The 20,550-nt window shown below is 38.8% G+C and overlaps 2 protein-coding genes and 2 long non-coding RNA genes across 5 annotated transcripts; 2 read left to right on the top strand and 2 right to left on the bottom strand.

Moving 5' to 3' along the window:
- Window positions 1-296: 296 nt before the first annotated feature.
- LOC149037266 (major facilitator superfamily domain-containing protein 6-like) lies at window positions 297-6,255 on the bottom strand. Of its 2 annotated transcripts, none has more exons than XM_089187548.1 (3): window positions 6,104-6,255; window positions 1,405-2,858; window positions 297-1,061 (listed from the first exon to the last, which is right to left on the bottom strand). In XM_089187548.1, exons 2-3 carry the CDS (start codon window positions 2,831-2,833, stop codon window positions 853-855), a joined length of 1,638 nt encoding a protein of 545 aa, XP_089043674.1. In that variant the 5' UTR covers window positions 2,834-2,858; window positions 6,104-6,255; the 3' UTR covers window positions 297-852. The 2 variants fall into 2 exon arrangements, with proteins under 2 accessions (XP_089043674.1, XP_089043675.1); XM_089187549.1 differs by lacking the exon at window positions 6,104-6,255 and adding an exon at window positions 4,969-5,000.
- Window positions 6,256-6,902: 647 nt separating this feature from the next.
- On the top strand, window positions 6,903-10,171 carry LOC113673220 (uncharacterized). The gene is made up of 2 exons (XR_003446401.2): window positions 6,903-7,592; window positions 8,716-10,171. It is a non-coding gene; the product is annotated as an uncharacterized LOC113673220 (long non-coding RNA).
- A 167-nt stretch (window positions 10,172-10,338) lies between these two features.
- LOC149037265 (uncharacterized) lies at window positions 10,339-14,561 on the top strand. Its single transcript, XR_016181126.1, has 2 exons — window positions 10,339-10,609; window positions 12,281-14,561. It is a non-coding gene; the product is annotated as an uncharacterized LOC149037265 (long non-coding RNA).
- LOC113672855 (major facilitator superfamily domain-containing protein 6) lies at window positions 10,606-16,490 on the bottom strand. Its single transcript, XM_089187547.1, has 3 exons — window positions 16,246-16,490; window positions 12,750-14,203; window positions 10,606-12,444 (listed from the first exon to the last, which is right to left on the bottom strand). Exons 1-3 carry the CDS (start codon window positions 16,341-16,343, stop codon window positions 12,236-12,238), a joined length of 1,761 nt encoding a protein of 586 aa, XP_089043673.1. The 5' UTR covers window positions 16,344-16,490; the 3' UTR covers window positions 10,606-12,235.
- Window positions 16,491-20,550: the final 4,060 nt, after the last annotated feature.

Genomic DNA, 20,550 nt, shown 5'->3' with positions numbered 1-20,550 from the left:
AGTACTTGACGGTGAGTATTATTTTTCCCCTATGCCCAGTTAATCCTTTACACCCTAATATCAGTATGCATATTCTCCATACTGTTCTTTATACATTCCTTAAGGTGTTGACTTGGAGAATTTGTTTACCAATCAAGAGCTTCCTTAGTTAGTTGGTGATCATTTCCTTTATCCTTGTGACCTTATTGTGTGATTCAAGGGTGACATTGTAAGGAGAAATTAGATGCTAGTCAGAGAGGGGTTGGCTGTCAGTCAGAGGACATACTTAGGGTAGCGTGAAAACTGGATTGTTTTCATCACTGTGACATGTTGTATTATCTAATGATACAATTCAATATTACTTATTTTTAAAAGATACATGTATATTACTACGTATGTGACTATCTTGTATAGCTAGCTTTTAATATTTTCCACATCTCGGCAAATTGTTAATATTATACAAAGTTATAATTTAATAGGAGTTAAATTAAATGATGAGTTCACGCGATAATCCAGTCAATATTAGAAATTGAAAAATAAGTGGGTTCCAAGGTCACCATTCGTGATTTAACTTACAATATGCCATCAAGTAAAGTCTGTACCCGAGCCTGTTGGCCCACCAGGCCGGAGGTAATCCTGGTTTCCACCTAGCATGTTTAGTGGATGGTTAGAAGAGGCCCGGTGGTCTTTAGTTTAGCCCCAAAACTATCGGTCTTCTCCCTCAAAACGATGTACCTCAAAAGGCATATTTTTCACCGAGCGTTTTCTTCTTTCTGAGTGAAATCATGATTAAAGAAGTGCGACAGCGTGTTCCACCAATTTTAGTTTAGATGGCGCAGTGTTTACTGTTAGTCCTGTGACCCGCATAAAAAGTTATTCCAGCAGCTTTGTTTTTTCTTCTTTTTCGTTCTTCTTGAGGCAAAAAAATACGGCTTGGTTGACGACAAACAGGACTAATAGTACCGCTTCACCTGATGCAAACAACTGGAATGCCTCTACGGCGCCAAATGCATCTATGAAAAAGCCGCACAAGGCAGTTCCAATGCCGCAACCCACGCCGAGAAACAAAGAGTTAACCCCTCCTACGGAGATAAAGAAATACCATTAGTATCGGTTCAAAAATAAACTGTGTAGGGCCGAACCTTATTTATTAGTCAGCTAATTTGCAGAAAATTTTTTTGCGGCGCGAAGATTGTCGGGGTAACAGAGGATTCTGGGATTTTCAGGGGGAACGAAGAGGGGATCAATCGTTGCCAACAAAGTTTAAAATTTGGCTTTCGTTTTCGCCGAACAAAGAGTGTAAAGACAAGGTCTTCATTTTTCTAACTGTGGGGCTTTAACTCATTCTCTTTTGAGCCCCTGTTACCCTTTCTGAACAAGACCATGGGGACCTGGTAACAAGAGGGAATCCTCTTTTGTTCTCACCTTGCACTGTATCCATCAGATGATTGGGTGTTACTTCACCAAAGTAACTGATCAGGCCTGTAAAACCAGTTACATAAGCGGTGTAGCCGATAGTCTCAAAGAGAAGCATGAGCCATGGGTTTTTCATGAGAGACATTCCCACAAACCAAATGAGGAACAGCATCATGGAGAACACAGTGATTCCAGAGTAACCAGTCTTCTTCACACACATGCCTGTCAAGACCAGGAACACCACACTAACCGCAGAGCAAGTCATCCGAGAGAAACCAAACACCAGCGTGGCGATGGTAACGTCTAAGGTCTTGGTATACCAGAACCCAAACGTTAGCACAACTCCGTCAAAACAGCCAATCAAGAACGTCATGACGATGAAGACGCGATTTTGATATCGAGAGAAGAACTCAAATAAAGTCAAAGGCTTTCCGTTACAATTTCCTTCGGTGTTGTCACTGTGCTTGATCGCCTGATCTCCCAGCTGCGTTACAGATACAAACGAAGCCATAGCCATAACAGAAATGACAGCGAAGACAATAACAAAGTTGTCCTGATACTCGCCGCAAATCACATAATGGTAATGAGTGACAAATACAGCTGTGATGGGAGCAGCAATCATATGTCCAATTGGGCCCCAGAGACGAATCTTGCCAAAATCGCGGCTATTTTCCCCAAGGTAGTCCACAATTTCAGAATTAGCCAAACTAAACGCAGGAGACGCGAGGAGTTCCCCAACGAACACAATAAACACAAATATGAGAAATATGGTGTTGATGTCTTGCGGGTTTTTTTCTAAGATGAGGACATGATCGCCAACCAGAGGTGCCTGCCTTGGAGTGCGCCTCTTTATCGGTGGTAGAGAACGTCTTGAGGTGAACTGTTCCAGGATTTCAGGGTTTTTTTCTACCTCACGGAAAAGGGATTGCATATCGTGGGTTAGGTTGCGATGATTCGTATTCTCGTTCGCTTTACTCTCGACATGAGACTTGATCCACTCGTCGTTAGGATGGAAGGAGTTTTTGCCCTCCTGTGGAGTGATTATGCGACGCTTGTTTTCATCCAGGCTCTTTCTCGATTCCACCAAGCACTTATCGTGCGTTCTTTTTGGAATCAACGACACTAGTGGCGTAATAGCCGTGGATAGAATGCTCATCATCAGCAACGCACGGCGAATCTTCCACTTATTTGCCATTTTTCCAAAGATGACCCCGCCGAGGGAGTATGCCACGCCCCAAACAGCTCGTAAAATGCCAATCTGAGTCGGAGACAAGCCAAGCTGTTGCCAGTAGACTGGCATAAAGAACATTTTAAAGCTAAAGCATGTCTCGAAGAAGAAGTAAAACGAACTTAATGCAATCCTACTTCTGTGCTGCAAACAAAATTCTGAGATGCAATTTGGCTTTTTTCCGGGTTCTTGTGAAGGGGTACTTGACATTTTTCTTTCTCTCTTTGCTAAATGCCTGAGACAAAGTAAAAACAAACAAACAAGCCGCTTAAACAATGCTTCTCAACGTTCTATGACAGCTGTAATTTGGAGAGGTCAATCAACAGTCATTTTCGTACATTTAGATTATCTAAAAGAGGTTATTAATAAAAGCGTTTAGTTTGCAAAGTTTAACTAAATGTATTACGTTTTCATTATTGTTGTTATGTTCGTATTAGACGCGTTTAAAAAATGAGGCGTGAGAATCTGCTATTGCTACAAGTGTCAATGTAGAGCACGGTTGTTTCTAGACAAAACTCAGGATCGTTGGTAACAGCAACAAACTGATTTATTTCCACGTAGTTAACTTTTCGACTTCACAGCACTAAGCTTCTTCACAATTCTCTGTTTTTTGATGAAACCATCGCTCTTATATACATAAAGTCCAAGGATCTAGAAACTTCTCTAAGGAACTAAATTTAGTAGATTAACACGGTTTCTAAATCTGAATAATTACATAAGAGATAGAACGTTATAAAATAATTCAAATAGTACGCGCGCTCTGATTGGCCATAAAACCATTTTACATGAGCGTATGTAAACACGGTTTTCGTTCCTCTTTCATTAGTTATTTTATAAAAGAAATGTCAAATGGTTTCCGTGTTTACATAGCCTGATGTAAACACGCGGGAGGTTGGGAGGACACTCGATAAGCTGGAAACCACTCCGCCTTGCGTCGTGGTTTCCTACGCTTATTTCGTGTTCTCCCAACCTCCTGCGTGTTTACATCAGGCTATGTAAACACGAAAACCATTTTACATTTCTTCACTCCAGAATAAAACAAGAAGGTCACGGCTGGATGACTTTAAGTTCTAGATTTTTCTATAGAATGTTCTAGGACTTAACTTAGGCAGTCTTTCGTAACAGCTATGTTCTGGCACTTCGACTTTTATCGACAGACGTTAACACGTAAAGTTTGAGTTTTAAGGGTAAATTTTAGCCAAGGAAAAGTAACAACAGTTCGAGCGAATGAGTGTTCGAGTAAGCTGATAGTAAATGACTGGAGGAGTGGCGTAAAATCCACGGGAAATCGGATCTTGTTTGCGCGGTGTTCAAGTTAGCGGGGTTCCACTGTGTTCTACATGCAGATCTACCACGCGTTGTAAGAAAAACAATCGGCATCTATCACACAAAACATCGCACAATGAATAACATGCGATAATGGGGAGTTTCCGTACACCTTGACTTGTATGTGCTTAAAATGTTTTATGCTTTCGTGAAAAAACGTCGAATATATAGAACTGCCTTTGAACGTTTCTTTCAATCAAACCATAATGAAGTGGGCAATTACTGGGCCGGAAAAAGTCACCTGAGTGACTATCGACATTTCGGGCTAACAGTAAAAATACGAGCGACGGAGATGAAAAGTTTCTCAATTAATATCTTCCAACTCCTCTGGTTTGGACTTTCCACGCCACATCTACAAAAATCCCTCGTATAAGTGAATAAATCACGCTATTTCATCAAAATGAAATAATCAGTTTAGCGGTCGTGCAATCTATGCAAAATATAGTCCAAACGGTATATGAAAACTATGTTAACATGTACATTGAGTATAATTATTAATAACAGGTTAAAGCCCTTAAAATATATTCAGTTATTTTCCATGTGTTTAATAATGTTTAAGGTGTGATCGAAATCTGCTTTGTAATTGCCGAGTTTAAATAACAGACCGGGTTGAATTTGTTTGAGTTATTAGCCGCTGATTCCTTACTCATTAGGTTGTTTCGTGTCATTATCCTGGCCTATGACCACGTCCAACAACGAACGCTTTACGTATTGTAAAAGGAGAGAATGGGTACCAAATGGGTAATCAAAATAAGACGAAAATTCCTCTAACAAGCAGCTGGTTTGAGGAATTTTCGAACACTCCTTGTTCAGTTAATACTTTCTTTATTTCCTTTCTTAAAAACTCAATACAACGTGTTAGCTCGAGGTCTAACTCATCTCTCTAGGAAAGTGTTGGTCTAAAGCTTATAAAGGTGACAGTTATAACCAGCTGTGAATATTTGACAACGTCACTATCTCTCACTTAATTAGCCTGCGAATCATGTTGAATTACGTGAAACAGTTTACTAAGTATGTACCTTCGGTTTCTTGATTCTCTTCAAAACGACCTTCTGCCTAAAATTTCATACTTATGCGGTCAAGATCGGCCAAAACAATAACAAGGTTGATAATATAGAATTATAAAGGAACCGTTCTGTAGATTAGAGTTACACCTAAAAAGACAACTCAAGAGAAAATAGCCCTTGAAGTTTGTTACATGACAACATAAAAGACGGAGAATCTAGAGAATCTACGGATGGATTTTATTAATATGAAAAGGCACCCGCTGCGGGGATATGTACAGAACATATCGAGAACTTGGAGAGTCAGCCAAAAATGCGGTGATTATCATTTAAAAACATTTGAAGGAAAGTGGTACGTGTCGTTCGTATTAATTTTTCAGATGCCGTAGGAGTTTAAGTTGGCGTAATGTTACGGTAAAGCTGCTACAAAGTTCTGCTTCACGCAGCTTTACGCCACATTTACATTATGTAAAGGCAATTACATTCAACTGATTATAAATTCAGTGCGGGTGATCAGAAGAATAAGTTTTGTACACCTTTAATCACCTTACAGAAAGAGGTGTTGAACGTGCTAAATTAAAAATTAAGAATCATCGGAAGTTCGACATGAAAGTAATCGAAAAATGAGCCTTAATTTCATTCAGTTCATGTTAAATTCGTGACAGGAGAATATACCATAATCATAATAATATTGATAATCGCAAACAGCTTGATACAAACTTTTTTTAAGGATCTTACGCTGTGAATATATATCAAACGTCCCTAAAGAACTAAGTTCAACGTGCATTTGATTTTCTAGTTGAAATTCGTTAACTCCGGTCACAATTTGGCTTAAAACGCAGTATAAAAAACAGTGGTCACAGCTTCGATTGTCATTCTGATCCTCAAAAACAGTCTTGTTGTGTTCTACACATGCATCGTGATTGTAAGACCTTAAGAGCCGTGCAATGCTAAAATCAGCCACCGCATATTCTGGACGATAGTTTTTCAAACAAGAGAAATGACGTCTCTTTGACCAACATAACGGACATTCTCATCTCAACCTGTTATTCTTAAAACTAATAACTTCATGACTTGATTAAATGGGTCGTCTACAACGGTAAAAATCTCAAATACAAGGGCTCCTGGTTACACTGAGAATGAAACTCACCTTGGTACTTACAGAGTTATTACTTTAGAACGTAAGGATGAAAAAGGTCGCTAACCGGCTGAGTAATTCGGGAAAAAAACGTCCTTATTATTCTTGCAAAGCACTCAAAAGAAAGTAGTACGTGTACGTCATATCAAATTAGATTCTGAAATGCCTCAGGAGGTTTGTTGCTATATAGAGCGATGAGCTCATTTGTCTTGGGGGAGGGGGAAGGATGTCCCAGCATGTGCCAAGTGTATTACAAAATGATACCGCTTTGTGTCAAACTTAGACAAATATTAATGTGTATGGTCGTATTTAATTTCTAGAGGCTCTTGCTGGAACATTTGGTGCTATTAGCTGTGCGAGACGCTTTGACAACATCTGGAAAGCAATTATTAACCCGGGCTGACACATACCACAGTAGAGGAAGTTCGTTGCCTCCCTACGCGCCAGAGGGCGTACAGGGGCGTGAGTGCGAAAATGAATTCAGTCCTCAAACACACGTTTCACCGCTTGGTCTTTCTATTGCAGCTCCATCGCTTAAGAATTTTTCAATACCTGAAGCTAGTTGGTATTTCAAATTGGCCATCGACACACTCTGGTCGGCCAACAATTTAGGTTGAAATAAAGATCTTCTCGATTCTAAGGGTAAAAGAAAAATTATAACATAGCTAGTAAATTTGTCTAATCAAATTCAATTACGCAAGCGTGTTTCATATTCCTATTGTGCACGCTCACGACGTCAGCAAACAAATCCCTCGCGATAAAAAATTTTCCATCGGGTTGAAAATGTTATAAATCATTGGTTCATACATCAGCTGTGCCTTCATCGAGATATGAAGCACTTGGGAAGTTTGGAGAGCACTTGCTCTCGGTTACGCCTCGAGCAACTCTTACGCATGTTTCATGCTCTCGAAACTTCCAGCGTGCTTCATATCTCGAGTACCGCACGCTGACGTATGAACCAATTGTTAATTGTTTCCTTGGGGCGCTGTAGGAGGTCTTCGTGTGAAATTCGAGCTGGTTCGTCTTCAGTCGCTCATCGCCAACGGGCCTTTAAAATTCGAGCCTGAATCCAAGTTTTTAACTTTTTAAGCTTCAAGAACTCAAGAAACAGATGAATTGTTGAAAATGAATGGGCGCAGTGGATAAATTTTCACATGCCTTGCAAATACTGTTTACATGCCTTCCACATAGCTAATTTTACATGCATATTAAGTTTTCATATGCATATAATCAGTCACCCCGTTTGCTGGAAGCTAGTTTTCAAAATGTACATAAATGAACGACAAAAGGGAAATCGGCCGCTTAGGTACGAGGGCTCCTTGTTACAGAACTAAGCTTACCTTGGAATTTTCAAAGTTACTTCTAGAGAATATACGGATGAATTTTATTAATATGACGAGGCACCTGCTGCGGGAATGTGTACAGAACATATCGAGAACTTGCATTGGAGAGTCGGCCAAAAATGCGGTGATTATCATTTAAAAACATTTGAAGGAAAGTGGTACGTGTCGTTAGTATTAATTTTTCAGGTGCAGTAGGAGTTTAAGTTGGCGTAATGTTAACGTAAAGCTGCTACAAAGTTCTGCTTCACGCAGCTTTACGCCACATTTGCATTATGTAAAGGCAAGCTTTACGTAGTTTTTACACTTTGACGTGAAACTAGAGTAATGAGACTTCCATAAGATGCGTAAAGCGAGTGTAAAGTAGAGATTTACGCCAGCTTTACCTATAAGCGTAAATATAGAGTATAAGCGTCTTTAAGCCAACTTTACGCTTGCCGGAAAGTCAACTTTATTCTTGAGTGTAAGGGAGCTGTATAAACTGCTCACATATCGTGAAAACTCAAATCCTATGGTACAGAAACTAAACATTCAGCTTTACTTTATACGACTTAAGGAAAACATAAAAGCAAAGCTGATTACCCGGTTGCCCACTTTTAAAGTGTGATTATAAAGTTGTTTGTCAATCCATCAAACAGTCTGACTGCTGTGTTCACAATTTTGCACATTTGCCATAAAAACATGCTCTCATGCATGCGTGTAAGTAATTTAACACTTGATCATTTCATAAGGATAACATTTAAGATATTATTTGTAATCTTTGTTGTACTTGAAAGAAAACTACAGAAAATGAAAACCTTGTTCTAATAATATCGATTTATACAATAAATGAGAGGAAAATAAGTTAAAAAAAATTTGAAAACATTGTATTTATATAATTTGAAATATGACAACTTGGAACCAATTGAAAACAATAAGATAACTGAAACATTGAAAATTGAAACTTTGTTCTGACATCAGCAGTGAAGATGTGTGTACATGTACAATTGAAAATTTTGCTCTAATCCTAATTGAAATGTTGTTAACAAAAAAAAAACTAAAACCTTGTTCTAATATTTCTACCTAAAGAAAGCGTAATCAAGAAGTTATCTCTATAACATTGTTCCAGTATCACTTAAAAACTGCATTAACATTATCATTGGAAATTGAAAATCACTACAGAAATTAGTGTTACAGAAAATTGAACACTTTGTTCCGACAAAATATATGTAGGCAAACCTGTGATGAAGCAATACAACTGCCTGAGAAACTCAACTACATTTATAACTGTTCTTGAATACATAGGCGGTCATCGCGAGCAAAACTATGAAAAAGTGATTTTCGTGGTGATTTTCCAGACGAGCTGTGGTTGCCAGAAGCAGAGTGATGGGAGTAACAACTGCCTCTCCAGGTGACTGCCCATTGCAGGCCTTTAACGGGCCAGCATCGTGTTGATGGCCTTTCATGGGCGTGTCTTGTCACCAGATTTACTCTTGGATGAAGGCTCCTGATGTAAACATCATCAAGATACCCGTTAAGGTGCCTTTCTCCATTTTCATCATCAGAAAAGTGATTCACCCGAGCTAGTATAGGCTAAGCATCCTACAGCCAGCCCCACCATGGCCTTTTTCTCCTCTGACCAAAGCATGTTTCTGAGGGATGCGAGTCTCTACCGAGTTTTCAAGGCAATTATGCAGAGAAAGAACACAAACGTTGTACACAAGCAATTGTACTATCAAACTAGAGATACACGCAAACTTTAAATTGAACATAAATCTGGCTCTTCAGCTTTAAGTTACCTTGACGTAAGCTCTACGTCCAATGACGTTAATCTACCTTAACGCGCCTTAACGAGCATTATAAAACTGATTAAAGTTGCCTAACGAACTTTACGCAACTTCAATTACCGTAAATCTCTTTTTTATAATTGGCTATCTCATTCGCAGTCTCATGATTCTTGTGTTAATAGAATAGTGTTAATAGAAACGCGTCTTAACGAGCATTATAAAACTGATTAAAGTTGCCTAACGAACTTTACGCAACTTCAATTACCGTAAATCTCTTTTTTATAATTGGCTATCTCATTCGCAGTCTCATGATTCTTGTGTTAATAGTAAAAAATTCTTAAGCTCATTTACCCCGAGGGTGGAGTGATTTTGACTCAGTGTCGTAAAACCATAGCCTGATTAACCGCAAAGTAACAATCAAATTAAAGAGAATCCCAAAAAGTGCACGAGATACATACTGGGAACAATCGAATGACACTAACGTAACAATCCAGTGAACATAAAATGTGCGTGGTACTAACGTAACAATTTTGTGAACGACAGTCCTAAAATGCGCGTTTAATGACATAACTTTCCAATAAAAGAGAATCCCAAAAGTGCATGAGATGCTAAAGTAACAATGGAATGTAACTCAATCCTAAAATGTGCGTGAGCATTGCGTCACTTACAAATGAAGGAGTATCCTTAGGATGCACGAGATACTAACACAACAATTCAATAAAAGAGAATCCCTAACTTCGCGAGATATTAACGTGATAATCCAGTTAAAGAAAATCCTTACCTCATACCCTGATCATACTGTGCAACTGAAATGTTACCACCTCCGCGTACCCAGAACGGAAGTTCTGGGTACGAGACTCCTAGAGAATCCTAAGGTTTACGTGTTACTAACATAAAGAGCCGATGAAAGAGAATCGCAAATGTGCGCAAGATACTAACTAACATTTATTTCTCATAATAAAAAAACAGAAAAACTAAATGTTAATTGTAACTCATAGAAATATATCTTCCTAGTAGTATCAACCGTCGATGGCCTTGAAAATGAACAGTCCTTGGTTCAAAACAAACTTGAACACTTTTCTAAGATGACGCTTGGTGAAGCATACACCACAATAATAGAGCCAGTCGCTTAGGATAACCCGGATGTGTGGCGGCCGCGGTGGTTTGAATGGAGTGTCGATTATTCCCGCTATTGTTGTTAAATTTATCATGGCTGTCGGTGAGAATTTCAAAAATTTCTCAACTTCCTTTGTTCCGTGATGGGTTAAAAGTCACTCAAAAGGTTCTTTGGTTATTTCTACGCCTTGTGTGGCAAATGCAAGCTTTTGTTTTGTGTTGAAGGCTTTGTCTCGATAGCATGGATACAAGCGTGCCTATCGCAACACAAGCTGGCATCACGAGCCTCAGCGATCGTAAGTTTTTTTTTAATTTTAATCGCAGAAATAATCTATTTTACAGCTCTTTTTTCAATGTATAACATAAGAATTCAAGTGATATAACTGAATCAAGGGAACATTGAATTCAATTCAGTGTTTATTCAACATTCAATTTCTTTTTGACATGAGGCGCAGTCTGCTCGATGTTGCAGTACTTGACGGTGAGTATTATTTTTCCCTTATGCCCAGTTAACCCTTGACACCCTAACATCAGTATGCATATTCTCCATACTGCTCTCTATACATTTCTTACGGTGCTGACAAGGAGAATTTCTTTTCCAATCAAAAGGTTCCTTCCCTGGTGACCATTTCCTTTCTTCTCATGACCTTAATGTGTGATTCAGAAGTGATATTGTTGGGAGAAATTAGATGCTAGTCACTCTAAGGGTTTAAAGGGTTAAATACAAAGCAGCAGTACCCAGGTGTTTCTTTTATATTCACCCTTAACATCTTAACATTAGTATGCATATTCTCTTTACTGTTTTCCATACATTCCTTAAGGTGTTGACTTGGAGAATTTGTTTACTAATCAAGAGCTTCCTTAGTTAGTTGGTGATCATTTCCTTTATCCTTGTGACCTTATTGTGTGATTCAAGGGTGACATTGTAAGGAGAAATTAGATGCTGGTCAAAGAGGGGTTGGCTATCAGTCAGAGGACATACATAGGGTGGTGTGAAAACTGGATTATTTTCATTACTGTGACATGTTGCACAAGTTCAAAGCTCAAACCAACTCACTTTGTTGTTGATGGGTAAGAAAAAAAAGTGTGAGTTAACCATTTAACTCTCATATGTGACCAAGACAGAATTTCTCCTTACAATAGCAAGCAGATGAGTGATGAGAATAAAGAAAAATGTTAACTAGGGAGTTATTAGTTGATCCACTACCAAATTCTCCAAACTAATATCATAAGAACTATAGAACAAACAGTATGAGGAATTGCTAGTGAGAACTTGGGAGTTAAAGGGTTAAGACTTTTACTATTCAATTTTTGTCTGTGAAATTCATAATTTCTGTAATTTCAGAATTTTTAAAAAAATGGAAATTCACCGTTAAATTATGCATTATCAGATGATACCATACAATATTACTTACTTTTAAAAGATACCTGTATATTACTACGTATGTGACTACCTTGTATAGCTAGCTTTTAAAATTTTCCACATCTCAGCAGATTGTTAATAATGTTCAAAGATATAATTTAATAGGAGTTAAATTAAATGATTAGTTCAAGTGATAATCCGGTCAAAATGAGAAATTGAAAAACGAGTGGGTTCCAAGTTCACCATTCGTGATTTAACTTACAATATGCCATCAAGTAAAATCTGTACCCGAGCCTGTTGGCCCACCAGGCCGGAGTTAATCCTGGTTTCCACGTAGCATGTTTGGTGGATGGTTAGAAGAGGCCCGGTGGTCTTTAGTTTAGCCCCAAAACTATCGGTCTTCTCCCTCAAAACGATATACCTCAAAAGGCATATTTTTCACCGAGCGTTGTCTTCTTTCTGAGTGAAATCATGATTAAAGAGGTGCAACAGCGTGTTCCACCAATTTTAGTTTAGATGGCGTAGTGTTTACTGTAAGTCCTGTGACCCGCATAAAAAGTTATTCCAACAGCTTTCTTTTTTCTTCTTTTTCGTTCTTCTTCAGACAAAAATATGTAACTTGGTTGACGACAAACAGCACTAATAGTACAGCTTCACCTGAAGCAAACACCCGGAATGCCCCTTCGGCGCCAAATGCATCGATGAAAAAGCCACACATGGCAGTTCCAATGCCGCAACCCACGCCGAAAAACAAAGAGTTAACTCCTCCTACAGAGATAAAGAAATGCCTTTAGTGTAGGTTTAAACATTATTTATTAGCCGGCTAATCTGCATAACATTTTCTTCCGGAGCAAAGCTCGTCGGAGTGACAGGTTTCTGGGATTTTCAGGGGGGCGCAGGGGACAACAATCGTCGCCAACAAAGTATGAAATTTGGCTTTCTTTTTTGCCGAAAAAAGAGTGTAAAGACAAGGTCAGTAGGGTTTTAGCTTATTTGTTTACAAGTCCCTGCTCCCCTTTCTGAACAAGATCGTGGGAACCTGGTAACGAGGTTGAATCCTCTTTTGTTCTCACCTTGCACTGTGTCCATCAGATGATTGGGTGTTACTTCACCAAAGTAACTGATCAGGCCTGTAAAACCAGTTACATAAGCGGTGTAGCCAATAGTCTCAAAGAGAAGCATGAGCCATGGGTTTTTCATGAGAGACATTCCCACAAACCAAATGAGGAACAGCATCATGGAGAACCCAGTGATTCCAGAGTAACCAGTCTTCTTCACACACATGCCTGTCAAGCCCAGGAACACCACACTAACCGCAGAGCTAGTCATCCGTGAGAAACCAAACACCAAAGTGGTGATGGTAACGTCTAAGGTCTTGGTGTACCAGAACCCAAACGTTGACACAACTCCATCAAAACAGCCAATCAAGAACGTCATGAAGATGAAGACGAAATTTTGGTAGCGAGAGAAGAACTCAAATAAAGTCAAAGGCTTTCCGTTGCCATTTCCTTCGGTGTTGTCGCTGTGCTTGATCGTTTGATCTCCCAGCTGCGTTACAGATATCAACGAAGCCATCGCCATGATAGAAGTGACAGCGAAGACAATAGCAAAGTTGTCTTGATACTCGCCACAAATCACATAATGGTAATGAGTGACAAATACAGCTGTGATGGGAGCAGCAATCATGTGCCCAATTGGGCCCCAGAGACGGATCTGGCAAAAATCGCGGCCATTTTCCCCGAGGTAGTCCACAATTTCAGAATTAGCCAAACTAAATGCTGGAGAAGCGAGGAGTTCCCCAACGAACACAATAAACAAAAATATGAAAAATATGCTGTTGATGTCTTGCGGGTTTTTTTCTAAGATAAGGACATGATCGCCAACCAGAGGTGTCTTCCTGGGAGTGCGGCTCTTTATCGGTGGTAGAGAACGTCTTGAGGTAAAATGTTCCAGGATTTCAGAGTTTCTTTCCTCCAGACGGAAAAGGGATTGCAAAGCGTGGGTTTGGGTTCGATGATTCGCATTCTCGCTCGCTTTACTCTCGACGTGAGACTTGATCCACTCAATGTGAGGATGGAAGGAATTTTTGCCCTCTTGTGGAGTGATAATGCGACTCTTGTTTTCATCCAGGTTCTTTCCTAATTCCACCAAGCACTTATCGTGTGTTCTTCTTGGAATTAATGACACTAGTGGTATAATAGCCGTGGATAGAATGCTCATCATCAGCAACGCACGTCGAATCTTCCACTTACTTGCTATTTTTCCAAAGATAACCCCACCGAGGGAGTATGCCACGCCCCAAACGGCTCGTAAGATGCCGATCTGAGTCGGAGACAAGCCAAGCTGTTGCCAGTAGACTGGTATTAAGTATAATTTAAAGCTAAAGCATGTCTCGAAGAAGAAGTAAAACGAACTTAATGCAATCCTAGTTCTGTGCTGCGAGCAAAATTCCGAAATGCAATTTGACTTTTTCCCGGGTTCTTGTGAAGGAGTACTTGACATTTTTCTTTCTCTCTTTGCTAAATGTCTGAGACAAAGTAAAAACAAACAAACAAGGAAGTTAAACAATGCTTGTCAACGTTGAAACAGATGGCCATTCTTCCAATTTCTCTGGTTTGGACTTTCCACGCTAAGTCTACAAAATTCCCTCGTATGAATGAATAAATCACTTTATTTCATTAAAATGAAATAATCAGCTTGGCAGTTGTGCAATCAAAACAAAATGTAGTGCAAACAGTATAAGAAAACTATGAAAACATGTACAAATGAGTGTAATTATTAATAACAGGTTAAAACCCTGAAAATATGTTCAGTTATTATCCATGAGTTTGATAATGGTTAAGGTGTGATGAAATATATTTTGCAATTGCTGAGTTTAAATAGAAGACCAGGTTGAATTTGTTTGAGTTATAAGCCGCTGATTTCTTTCTCATTTGACTGTTTTGTGTCATTACCCCTGGCCTCTGACCACGTCCAACAACGAACGCTTCACGTGGTGTAAGAAGGAGAGAATGGGTACCAAATAAGTAATCTAAATAAGATGAAAATTCCTCTAACAAGCAAGCTGGTTTGCGGAATTTTCGAACACTCCTTGATAAGTTAATACTTTCTTTATTTCCTTTCTTAATTAAAAGTGTTGGTCCAAAAATAATTTTTGGCTAGACCACCCGTGTGGACAGCGATCGAAAGTGTAAATTTCAGAGATTTTGTCCAGCGCGCAGCGACTGCTATAATATAGCTCACGGAATTCTATCTTACTACAAATTACAAGGTGCCTTCATTTAGTTCACAGACAAAATATGGAAACTTCAGCTGAAATATTTTTCATACAAGCTTGATCAGAGGAGAGCCTTCTCTTCGACCGTAATTTGCATATCAAAATTCACCAATTTGAACGAAAGGGCCACAAGCCAAAAATGATTTTTGGCTTGTGGCGACCCAAAAAAAAGAATTGGAGAGCAACCAAACTATCTTTGAAACATGTGTCCTTAACCCTTTTGATGGGCAAAAAATAAAAGAAAACGTTTTTCCGACGTGAAGTCGAGAGGAGCGCTCTTAGCGAAAGTGCTTCATCCAAAACTGGCATTCTTTTCTTTATTCCTTGGTGATTACAAAATCTTTTAACGCTTCGTAAACTACAGCCCTTTAGATTCGGATGTCGAGCCTTAAATTCAGTGACAAGCTCCTCGTAAGTATGTTTCTGTTCGGTAAGAAACCGCCCGACAAAGTCTTTATCTAAGACGTTTTCTAACACCGCCGGATAAAACGTCTAGGACGAATTTAATTTACCAGACGAATTTAATTCGTTTTAGACGTCGTGCTCATCGAATTTAATTGCTTGTGGGACCTTGAATTAAATTCGACAGTAGCGCGGCGTATAAACTAGGCCTTAATTTCCTAAATATTCCCGCTTAAACAAAGATTGTCAGTTTCAATGCCATAAACCGAAGACAAAACACCAAAAACGAACAACGAAAACCAAAAGAAAATTAAAATCCGTTTTTTTTTTGAGCTACAGAAAAAGAAAAAGAAAAAGAAAAACAGAGAGCATTAAGTGAATTCGAATTCCGTTTCCTTTCCGACGGGGAAAAATGAAAAACGAATATAAAACTCCAATTTGGTTTTTTTGCTGCGAAGAAAAACGAAAATAAAATTTGAGTTTCATTTTCCTATACAACTGAAAATCAGTTGGCACTAAGGTACACGGATTGAAGTCCAATTTCGTTTCTTTGCTGCAAAGAAAAACGAGAAACGAAAATAAACTTTGTGTTTCATTTTCTTATATAATTGAAAATCGGTTGGCACTAAGGTACACGAATTCACAGTTTCGATCGTCAACAGTGTTGTTGTGTTCTACACATGCATCGCGACTGTAAGTCCTTAAGAACCTTACAATGCCAAAATCAGTCACCTCATATTCCGGACGCTAGTTTTTTAAACAAGAGATATGACGTCTCCTTGACCAACATAAGCGGAATTCTCACCTTCATGAGTTGATTAAATGGGTTCTCTATAACGATAAACAGCTTAAATACAAGGGCTCCCGCTTACACTGAGAATGAAACTCACCTTGGCACCCACAGAGTTATTACTTTAGAGCGTAAGGATGAAAAACATCGCCAACTGAGTGATTCGGGAAAAACGTCCTTATTATGCTTACAAAGCATTCATAAGCAATGAGCTCGTGTGTCTGGGAGGGGGGCCGGGGGGGCGTCCCAGCACGTACCAAGCGTATTACAAAATGATATCTCTTTGTGTTGAACTGAGACAAAATTTTTCCGCGTATGGTCGTATATTTGATTTTTAGAGGTTCTTGCTGGGAAATGTAGTGCTATTAGCTGTGCGAGAGGCTTAAACAAGCCTTTATCTGGAAAGCAATTCTTAACCTTGGGTGACACATACCGCAGTAGAGGAAGGTCGTTGTCCCCCCTACGCGCCAGAAGGCGTACAGTGGCGTGAGTGAGAAAATTAATTCAGTCCCCAAACACGCGCTTCACCGCTTGGTCTTTCTATTGCAGCTCCATCGCTCAAGAATAATTCAATACCTGAAGCTAATTGGTCTATCAAATTAGCCATCGACACATTGGTCGGCCAACAATTTAGATTGAAATAAAGATCTCGATTATAATGATAAAACGATTAAGGAAAATTGTTCCCTGGGGGCGCTACAGGGGGTCTTCTTGTGAAATTCGTACTGGTTCGTCTTCAGTCGCTCATCGCCATCGGGCCTTTAAAATTCGAGCGTGAATCCAAGTTTTTAACTTTTTAAGCTTCAAGAACTCAAGAAACAGGTGAATTGTTGAAAATGAAAGGGCGCAGTGGATAAATTTTCACACGCCTTGCAAATACTGTTTACTTGCCTTCCATATGGCTAGTTTTACATGCATTTTAAATTTTTATGTGCATGTAATCAGTCACCCCGTTTTTCGGAAGCTAGTTTTCAAAATATAGATAAATTACCTCTCCCTAAACGTCAAAAGGGAACTCTCGTCTCAACGTATTATTCTAAAGTTGGTCATTTCTGGACTTAAATTGCATGGGTTTATCATGACGGTCGGCCGTCAAACGAACGAACGTTTCCCTGGAATTTTCAGAGTTACTTCTAGAGAATCTATGGATGAATTTCATTAATATGAAGGAAAGTGGTACGTGTCGTTCATATTAATTTTTCAGATGCCGTAGGAGTTAGAGTTGGCGTAATGTTAGCGTAAAGCTTCTACTTAACGCAGCTTTACGTCACATTAACATTATGTAAAGGCAGCTTTACGTAGTCTTCCCGCGCTTTGACGTAAAGCTAGAGTAATGAGACTTCCTTAAGAGGCGTAAAGCTAGTGTAGACATTAAAGTAGAGATTAAAGCCAGCTTTACCTATACGCGTAAATATAAAGGATAAGCGTCTTTAAGCCAAATTTGCGCTTGGCATAAAGTCAACTTTGTTCTTGAGTGTAAAGCTTGAGTAATGAGACTTCCTTAAGAGGCGTAAAGCTAGTGTAGAGATTAAAGTAGAGATTTAAGCCAGCTTTACCTATGCGCGTAAATATAGAGGATACGCGTCTTTAAGCCAACTTTACGCTTGGCGTAAAGTCAACTTTGTTCTTGAGTGTAAGGGAGCTGTATAAACTGCTCACATATTGTGAAAACTCAAATCCCACTGGTAAAGAAACTAAACATTCAGCTTTACTTTATATGACTATATGATTATATGATAAAAGCAAAGCTGATTAACTGGTTGCCCACTTTTAAAGTCTGATTAAAAAGTTGTTTGTCAATCCATCAATCAATCAAACTACTGTGTTAACAATCTTGTGTATTTGTCATAAAAACGTGCTCTCATCCATGCATGTAAATAATTTAACTTTTGATCATTCCTTAAGGATAACATTTAAGATATTTGTTGTTTGTCGTACTTGAATCATTTTTCTGAAATAAAACCACAGAAAATGAAAACTCGTTCTAATATTATCAATTTATACAATAAATGAGAGGGAAATAAGTTAAAAAATTTTGAAAACATAGTTCTTATATAATTTGAAATATGACAACTTGGAACCAATTGAAAACAATAAAATTACTGAAACACTGAAAATTGAAACTTTGTTCTGACATCAGTAGTCAAGATGCGTGTCATGTACAATTGAAAATTTTGTTCTTATCTTACTTGAAATATTGTCAACACGAAAAACTAAAACCTTGTTCTAATATTTCTATTTAAAGTAAGCGTAATCACAAAATCATTTTTATAACATTGTTTCAGTATCACTTAACTGCATTAACACTATCATCAGAAATTGAAAATTTGGTTTCATCTTATTACAGAAAAGTTGTGTTGACCGGAAATAACCTTCTGATTAACAACAACTGAATAAATATGAACGAAACTAATCTAAATGTTTATTATACCGTTTAGACTATTCTACAAAATCTCATAAAATTGATGAACTGTTGAAACAGTTCGCGATCGCCTGCGAGCACTGTCCTGTTTTTGGAGTTAGTATGTAGGACGGAGATGCAGTTGAAGGCAGTGCACTCGGGGATGGGGTCATCACTACTGGATGATGTGTCCCGTGGGGGGGGGGGGGAACCAAATATTGTTTTGCGGGTGTCGTTGGACTGATGGGGCAGCTATTGTTGGAGAAGTAGTGCCGATAGATGGAGTTAGGTTTCGGATAGTAGGGAAATTATTGATGTTGAAAGAAGGGTGCCGAGGAATGAGGCGGCCATTGTTGTGGGACTGGTATTTGTAGAAGGATGATGGGCCGGGTGGCAGCCGAGAGTTAAGGGATGGAGTTGTAGTGGGTAACAACTGCCTCTCCGGATGACTGCCCATTCCAGAGCTTTAATGGGCCGGTATCGACTTGATGGCCTTTCATGGGCCTGTCTCGTCACCATATTTACCCTTGCTCTTGGATGAAGGCTCTTGATGTAAACATCATCAAGGGCTTTCTTGACCTTTGACTGTCTTGACCTTTCCACCGGTGACTTTTTCACAAGATACCTAGTAAGGTGCCTCTCTCCATTTTTATCCTCAGAAAAGTCAGACTCACCCGAGCTAGTGTAGGTTAAGCATCCTACGGCCAGCCCCACCATGGCCTTTTCCTCCTCAGACCAAAGCATGTTTCTAAGGGATGCGAATCTCTTCTGAATTTTCTAGGCAATCAGAGAAAGAACACAAAAGTCAGCAATTGTACCATCAAAATAAAAGATACACGCACACTTTATATTGAACGTAAATCTAACTCTTCAGCCTTGAGCTACCTTGACGCAAGCTTCACATCTGATGACGTTAATCTACCTCAATACGCCTGTACAAGCATTATACTTGAAAACTGACTTGCTAATTGAACTTTACGCAGATTTACGAAACTTTAATTTACCGTAAATCTCTTTTTCATAATTGGCTGTCTCATTCGCACTCTCTAGATTCTTGTGTTAATAGAAAGAATTCTTAAGCTCATTTACCCCGTGGGTGGAGCGGTTTTGACTCAGTGTCGTAAAACGACAGCTTAAGTTACCGTAAAGTAACAATCAAATTAAAGAGAATCCTAAGAAGTGCACGAAATACACACGGAACAATCGAATGAAAAAAATTCTAGAGTGCGCGAGACACCAACGTAACAATCCAATGTAAGTGAATTCCAAAAGTGTGCGAGAAACTAACGTAACAATGAAATGAAAAAAATCCTAGAATTGCACGAGACACTAACGTAACAATCAAATGAAAGTGAATTCCAAAAGTGTGCGAGAAACTTACGTAACAATGAAATGAAAAAAATCCTAGAATTGCACGAGACACTAACTTAACAATCTAGTGAAAGATAGTCCTAAAATGTGCGCGGTACTAACGTAACAATCCAGTGAAAGACAGTCCTAAAATGCGCGTGATAATAACATAACTTTTGAATGAAAGATAATAACATAACTTTCGAAGGAAAGAGAATCCCAAAAGTGCACGAGATACCAAAGTAACAATGGAATATCACCCTATCCTAAAATATGCGTGATAATTTCGTCACTTTCAAACGAAGGAGTATAAGATGCACGAGATACTAACACAACAATTCAATAAAAGAGAATAGATATTACGTGATAATCCAATGAAAGAAAATCCTTATCTCATACCCTGATCATACTGTGCAACTGAAATTTTACCACCTCCGCGTACCCAGAACGGAAGTTCTGGGTACGAGACTAAGAGAATCCTAGGGTGTGCGTGTTACTACTAACATAACCAGCCGATGAAAGAGAATCGCATAAGTGCGCAAGATACTAACATAACATTTATTGCTCTTAAAATTAAAAAAAAAAACAGAAAAACTAAATGTTAATTTTAACTCATAGAAATATATCTTTCTAGTAAATGTCAACCGTCTAAGG

Source organism: Pocillopora damicornis, chromosome 11 (genome assembly GCF_964200805.1).
Source record: "Pocillopora damicornis chromosome 11, jaPocDami1.2, whole genome shotgun sequence".
Lineage (NCBI taxonomy): Eukaryota > Metazoa > Cnidaria > Anthozoa > Scleractinia > Pocilloporidae > Pocillopora > Pocillopora damicornis.
Note: the sequence above shows the minus strand (reverse complement) of the source record. Positions and strands in the feature narration are given on the sequence as shown.